General features: G+C 33.7%; 1 protein-coding gene across 1 annotated transcript; it reads right to left on the bottom strand.

The window, feature by feature from the left end:
* Positions 1-3,310: 3,310 nt before the first annotated feature.
* On the bottom strand, positions 3,311-6,656 carry LOC139886262 (uncharacterized). The gene is made up of 6 exons (XM_071870027.1): positions 6,527-6,656; positions 6,203-6,365; positions 5,953-6,087; positions 5,717-5,827; positions 5,240-5,311; positions 3,311-3,700 (listed from the first exon to the last, which is right to left on the bottom strand). The coding sequence occupies exons 2-6, from the start codon at positions 6,341-6,343 to the stop codon at positions 3,536-3,538; spliced, it is 624 nt and encodes a 207-aa protein (XP_071726128.1). The 5' UTR covers positions 6,344-6,365; positions 6,527-6,656; the 3' UTR covers positions 3,311-3,535.
* Positions 6,657-7,938: the final 1,282 nt, after the last annotated feature.

Genomic DNA, 7,938 nt, shown 5'->3' with positions numbered 1-7,938 from the left:
GGTAACCTCGTAATCGTATCATAATCCTAATACAGTTAGCCCAAAAAAAGATTACTTATTAATTACTATTATACATACTACTATATAACTTGACGTTCAATCCATACATAAGGGTTCTCTAGTAACTACACAACTAGATACGTTTTAACAAATGTGTTATAAGTATGGTCATGCCATGTTAGTTATAGTAATAAATGTAATGTCAAATTTCTTTGTATTTCTTGTATAACTACTTATAAGCTAGCTGAATCTTTTATACGAACTAATGATAGTAGTAACATTTTTACATGTCAAGATTCTAAGTTTTACTCTACCTATTTATAAACCTTGCAGGACAAGGAATCGTGCGCTCCATGGAAGTAGTAATAACGAAGATCCATTATATATGATGGTTTAATTTCATCAATAAATTAATTAATGCAATGGTGTAACTAGCTATCTAGTATGCATGTAAAAAGGAATTATTTTAACAGTGATTCCTGTTAATTTTATTTCCGTTATAATTAGTTGGCAGATATCTCATATCTATCTTTCTTCGATTGTCTTAGCTAAAGCGCACATCTTTCATAACTCAAATGAAATATAATTTGTAAATTTGTAAATTTTATTTATTTAGCACATTTGTTACAAATGAACTAATTATTAAATGTGCTTTATCATATGGCTGGATTATCCCTAGTTAGAATTAACAGTACAGATTATCTTATAATCAAGACGTACGTAGTGAGCAGAATTAAGTGACGGTGGATGAGAATTTCGCAAATGAGTTATTGACACTTTAATTTCACTGCATTGATATTGATATTATTACTAAAACTCAGAAAATTGATCATAAATATGTACAGTTTGCACATAGACGGATGTTATGTTAATTAAGTATATGTTATATGTAGTAGGATCAAGGGGGAAATAATCAATCGGGGGGAAGCAATTTTTTTTTTTTCGTTTTTAAAAAAAACTTTGTTTACGAACATTATAGATTGGATAAAAATATGAACATTTAATAAGACACTGTGATAAATGTTTTTATTTTGGCGGAAAAACGCTCGAAGAATTAATATATAACACAGTGTTTTTACGAACATTATATATTAATTCTTTACGAACATTTTATACACCGTGAGCCTTCTTATAAAAGTGTTTTTACGAACTTGCATATTTAGAATATATATAAAAGTGTGCATGAGTGCATCATTGCATGAATTGGTGTGTATCTTCTATATATGAATATCAAAACGTACTGAATAAATTATCTGTTATGTGTGTATCTATATCTATATTATACATTAAAGATAATCATATGCATTCTTTCTTGTCTTTTCTCTCTGGTACCTACTCTAAGTCCATTATCTTTTCTTTTTTGTTAAGCAGTGCAAACTTGCATATTTTTGAGTTGATTTAGAATATAATCAACAACAATCTTTCACGGTCATCTTTTCTTCTAGTTCACATCTTCTGCAGGTTTGTATACACCGTGAGCCTTCTTTTCCGGTCACCGGCATCTCGCTGGTGGTCCCTTGGTCCTTTTCTTCGTTTTTTTCTCCTTTCCTCCTCCATCACCTTCGCATATCCGGTTACTCTCACGGTTTTTCGAACTTTTCCGGCGTACTTTCTTCCGGGGATGGTGGTCAGAGGTGACGAAACCTGCGGCTTTCTGTGCTCTAGTGTGCTCGGTTGTTTGTTAGTTTCGATTTGCTCTTTAATTGTACAAAGTACGTTTTGAGTTTTTCCCGGTGGTGAGCTCCTATTTTCGGGCGAGTTCTTGATGCAGGCGGCGAGTCTCGTTTTCGAGTCTCTGTAGCGAGATCTCGTCGGTAGGTGGTTGTTTTTGGCTTTTTACACGCTCACTGTTTACTTTCCGATTTGTGGGTGGTGTTCGGTTGTTTTCTCCAGTTAACCGGATTTCTAGTTTTTATCATTTTGCAAAAACGGCGACGTTTTTGGCCATCTCTTGACCTTGTCGGAGGTTGGTGGTGGTCTGGGACACTATGGCCAGAGTTTTGGAGACTCCGGTGTCTTCGGTCGCTTTCTGTCCCTCCGGTCCGTTTAGGATTTCGGCTGACTTTTGCAGGAGTTAGTTGCTCCGGCTTCTTTTTCCTTTTGTCCGCCTCTCCCCATTCCCCTGGTTCCGTGTGGTGGTCAACAGTGGCAGCAGGTTAGGCCGGAGTGATGACCGGTCAACATGGTTGTTGGTTTGTACACGGTTCTCCTTTTCCTGTGTTGTCCTCTTAGACTCTTAACCGCTCGTTCCATCTTCCTCGCCACGGGTCTCGGTTCGGACCGCTTCTCGCGTTGTTGCCGCCTCAGCGACTTGTTGTTTAGCGCCAATAAATTGGTTTGTCGGGGTTTTCTCTCAGTTGTTCTTCCTTCTTCCGTAGGTTGAATTTCAACGGGCTAGGGTTTCAAGTGGAACGATCAATGTTTATGGGTTTGCTGACTGACGGGGGTTTTCTCGGTTCTCTGGTTGCGGTCTCGAGTTGGGTGTTCTTGGGTTTCCAAGCGCGGATTTGTAGTTGGTTTTCGATGCAGGGATGGGGGTTGTTTACTGGGGGTGTGTGGAGCGTGGCTCGCGTTGTTTGCTATGACTTGGGTTTGGAAGCTTTGTATGATTTAGGTTTTCTGGAAGTTAGTTACGTTTCAAGTTTTATTGGTTGTATCGGATTGACGTTTGTATCCTATCTTGTATGTTCTCAAATGTATAGGTCACAGTTTGTTGTTGTATTAGATGGTCTTTCACTCAATTGCGGTTCTTGTTGAACGCGCTGTGTAATTTGCAGATTCTGTTGAGAATTTGTACCAATTATAACACTACTAGATCTCCGGATCTATTTCTTTTATATATAATATAATATGTATTTTTCTCAAAAAAAAAATAAAAATGAAAATATATAAGGCTTAGGTATATGCAAAATTTTGTGGAGAATTTTCTGAAAAATTTGCAACTTCAGATATAGCCCATTTTCAAAAGATAACTAGAAAATGGCGCTACGAGCAAGACCTCCTTAAGGCTTTCCTCCGTTCGAAGCATTTTAGATTCCAAAAATGTCATTTTATGTGCATACCGGTGTACGCATATGTAAGTTCGCGCAATATATGTATGCGTATGTTTGTATACCGTATACTTTGGTATGGTGCTCGTGCGCCTAGCCATTCAAGGAAGCACCAAAATGTTGGGTTTTTTATAACAGAAAACACATGATGCGGGGGTATAGCAGATAATATAATTATCATTTGCAAGTAAACTGTGCATATCACATAGTTGAAAACACGCATAAAGAAAACACATAAGCATGTACATGTAACATATAGCTTTATTTTTTGATAGATGAAATGAGATAAAAGCAGCTTGAAACTAATAGAAAAAATTCCAACAACGTTATCAATTAAGCGAAGATACAGAATGTTGGCAAACCTGAATAACCTAACTGAATGCCATGTGTATTCATGAAACCAGTTTTACTAGAAAATTATTACTATCAGATACCAAGATGTCACAGTATAACAAACATATACTGTATCATATTAACTAATTTGTTCATTTTTTGCGGATTTTGACATCGAGAGTCCAATTAACCTTGCCTTCTGGTAAAGGAAGAGATTTAGGCAATCGCAGTGGCACTGCGAACTCCCCTAAAGTTGACAAAGGCTGTGTTAATTGCAAGTTTTCAGGCTCTATACGCACACCAATCTGTCTTGCCACCTGGCACATCAGTAAAAATAATCAGCATTAAGGCTCGATACACACATCAAGAGCTGAACAAGGTCGTATATTTTTTATAAAAAAAAATCATTCTACCAACCATTGTCATAGTCCACTTACAAGCATTTTAAAGTTCTAAATGCCTATGTAGGTAAGCCTTCAATGAGAAGTAACCCGTAAAGGGGGTAAAGAAAGAGGCGAAGAGCGAGTTATTTTGGGTTGAAGTAAGCAATTTCAGTATGGGTTGGGTTTGACCTGTTTCCCCCACTGATAAACTACATTTTTCTACAATAACTACTGAGTCAACTTTTAACTTTGATTTGAGTATTAATACTGAATACTTACTATGTCAACAATAAACAAATATAATAATTAAGATGGTAAAAAGGTGTGATGCATTCAAAATCGCCATTCGAACCCAAGGTTGTAAAACTCGCGACTCGGGGAGAACTCGGCAGGAGGTTTTTGAGGAGTTCTCGACGACTCGGGGAGAATTCGGATGTTGACTTTTGTTGACTTTTTAGCTTTTTAGTATATTTTATATATATTTAAGTTTATAATATTATTTTATTAACTTATAGAGCTCATATATGTTAGTCTCATTACATTTATTTATATTTTAAACTCTTTCTTCCTTAACTTTTTCTTTCTTAACTCAAATTCCGGCAAATAACTTCCAATTTCAGCCATCAAAATTCATTTTCTAGCCCCCAAGAATATGAAAAAGGTGAGAAACAAAAAAAAAAATTGAAATTTTTTGCAGGTTTGACCGGCGTTGACTAGTTGACGAAGGTTGACCGAGTTTGTGACCGATTTCTCGTTTCCTCCGATCTTCCGATTTCTCCCCGAGTACTCAGCCGAGTCGGCCGAGTTTTGCAACACTGATTTTAGAAGTTAAGAACATGTTGAAGTTGAATTCATTGTAAGTTCATCAAACTAAATATGACTCAAGGTTTGTTTCATTTCTGGTCAATTATGTTACTCATAATATTGAACTAAATTATTGATATTGATTTGGTATATTGTGTTACTTGGGTTTTAATAGGGGCTTTTTGGGGACCGACAGTAAAATTTGGCCAAAATTCTAGACGGATTAACGATATTCACTTTACCTGACTCAAGAAACTATCGAAACTAAACATTCATACATATAATTCTTGGACTTGCGTTAACTTCTATTTTTTTTTTTTTATCTTCTCAGGCTAAAGAATTGCAAGCCAAGTATGTGTAGTCCTCAACCTTTTAAGTGAGTGCCTTTATTCTTACGTGATCTGTAGGTAGCACTACAATATTTCTATTCCAATAAATAAATTTATTACTATTGCATATAAGTATGATGATTATATATATCCAGAATTTTAATTATGAGTGTGTGTTGCAACTACTGTATTGGTTGTGATAGTTTGGTCAACCGTTGAGGCTTTTACTTTTCTACTCCTTTTATGTTCATACAGATAAAACACTAAAACATACCCCCAACCTGACCCATATAAACATAATGAAAAAAAAAAAAAAAAGTTGAGAATAAATAAATCATACCTCAGATATAATTTCTTCTTTTTCCACTGGTGAACGGAGTTCAGTATCTATCTTTATATATTTTCTCAAAACCTACACTTTTTTGTAACAGGATAAGTGGTTATGTAACAGGGTCAAACCAGCTAAACTTTTATTATGGGTTGAAAAGCTTGCGTTAACCCAAAACACTTTATTGTCCATTTCCGTTTTAATTTTTACTTGATATAAAATAAAAATCAAGATACATATTGACAATTACATTTTGGGAAACGTTCAGATTTTCAACCCCTTTCCTACTTAACTAATTGTTGAAGTTTAACAATTTGACAAGTTAGACTAAATGGCCGATATTGTCACGTAATTTACAATTAATATTCTAAAACCTCATATTTAAGCAGCATTCAAATTGGAACAATGACATCACAAATATCAGCTAGTAAAGAAATTTGTTTTATATGACGAAAAGAAATTGACAAGTAACAGAAATGAATTACAGACCAGCTTAGCATTTTCCAGCCGTTTTGCTGCAGTTCTGTATTCTTTCATTACGTCTTCTTCAGTCTTTGGAACTACTTTCTTCACCTCTTCAACTTCCTTTGGCTGATAAATCTGTTAAAAAAAGCAGCATGCCATATTTAGATATATTTAACAAATTCAAGAACCGTTTAAATCACTTTACAACAAACAAATATTTAGATATAAACTCTCTAGAGTGTAAATAAGAGTAAAACAACCTTTCTCTGCTCACTGATGAGATACGCAAATTTATCGATATTTGGAACCGCAAGCAGTTTCGGCATCAAGTGGTTCCGGAAATGTCCCGGAGCAACTTTAACAGTTTCTCCTGCTTTCCCCAGCTTATCTATATTCTAAATTAATTACAAAATATTGTTATCAATGTCATATGATTAAAAAGGCCTAAACTTTATAAAAATTAAACAAATAAAGAAAAACTTTATAAAGATGATTGATATATATGCTTACAGTTGTAAGTATAACTTCCAATTTTCTGTATCTAACACCTTGACCAGCATACAACAATGGATGATGCAACACATTTGCACTTTTATCCTTCAATATTTTACTCTGACGAAGAATACTTTTACCATATTGTAAATAAACCATTTTTCTGTAGATATATTCACTCCTACAACATTAAGGAAGTGACATAAGCTAATAATGTAAATGAATTTGATAAAAATTGCATATATGTAATTAAATTTGGTTGGAATAAGGAGGTTAGGGTTTATAGTGACTAATACGAATGCAAAGAAAAATATATATTAGAGATAATGATTACGATATTACTTGAGAGAGTGTGTAGTGATGAATACCGGAGATGATCGCCGGCGACGGGAGATCGGAGTGGCGGCAGCCGTTAAGGTTTTTCAGTGAAGAAATGTGATTGGGGATATTTTGTTTTCCCTACTGTATGTTGTGTATCAAAGTTATTGAAATTATAAATTTGACACATAAGTTTTGGCTGTTTTAAGTGGTGCACCAACTTATATAAAACTCAATGTTTCACATGAGTTCTATAGATTGTGTAAACCTGGTTTAATGTAAATTTGCAAATATTTTAGGAGTAATAATAATAATAATGTTATACTCCCTCTTTCGATTATAATTGTTAGTATATTTTATTTTACTTTTTTGAATATTGACTATAAATTTTTCTTTTTGTGTTAAATAAAACTCAATGAAAGTTTTCTCAATAAAAACGTATTTAAAATTTAATTTCATTCAAATAATTTTCATTAATTATTAATTATTGTACATTAACATAAATAAAAATATTTAAAATCAAAATTGAAAACTATAAATTTTCAAAAGTCAAAACAAAATACTTATATGACAAGAGGATATGCCGTTAGATGAAAGTAAACTTTAAATTCGAAATAATTATGTTTATACTTTGAAGGAGTAAAAGTATAAGGTTCCGTTTACTTCTTGTAATTTTATGAAATTTGATGGACATGAAATCCCAATTCCATTAAATATGAATGTTTGCTTCCAGAATAAATTTGAATGAAAGTCGCCAAATTCCTTCACTCAAATTATTTTGATTATGATGATGATGATTCATTTGATGGAATGCCAATTTCATTGAAAACATTTCGAAAATCAGATGCACCGTAAATCTTTAATTTGACATCTATATTTATCTTGCGAAAATCAGATACACAACATATTTCACGTCTGTTTGTTTTTTAATATGTTTTTATCTGAAGATTTGTAGATCATGTGTGTAAAGAAGATGTGATCAAAAAGTTTGCATGCATGCTGAATAGTGAACACTGTTTGTTTTTGTCGACGTAAGATATACTACTCCGTATAAGATACGAATAATACCTTATATTTATTATTCAAAGAGCGCGCAGACGTAAGATATAATAAGATACGAATAGTACCTTATATTTACTACACCTAATGCTATTACCAGTATCTCTCTTAATGGTTTATTAGAATACAACTAGTTTTCGAACCCTCGCTTCGCGTCGGGAGTTCGATTTTTAATGTATTTTATTGTGTTTAGTTACGGAGCATGCGAGTGAAAAATCAACATATATATGAAAAGTACCATAAATATTTAGCGTTTTTTTAAAAGTGTCCGTTTTGCGTATAGTTAGTGACATTGTGTTCATAAAATTATTTCGAGTTTAAGGGTGGTGTCGGAAAAATTTAACTCGTTGCGAGCGAGAAGATATGACCTGTTGAAT

Source organism: Rutidosis leptorrhynchoides, chromosome 1 (assembly GCF_046630445.1).
Source record: "Rutidosis leptorrhynchoides isolate AG116_Rl617_1_P2 chromosome 1, CSIRO_AGI_Rlap_v1, whole genome shotgun sequence".
NCBI lineage: Eukaryota > Viridiplantae > Streptophyta > Magnoliopsida > Asterales > Asteraceae > Rutidosis > Rutidosis leptorrhynchoides.
The sequence above is the reverse complement of the archived record's forward strand: the minus strand, read 5'-3'. Positions and strand labels throughout refer to the sequence as shown.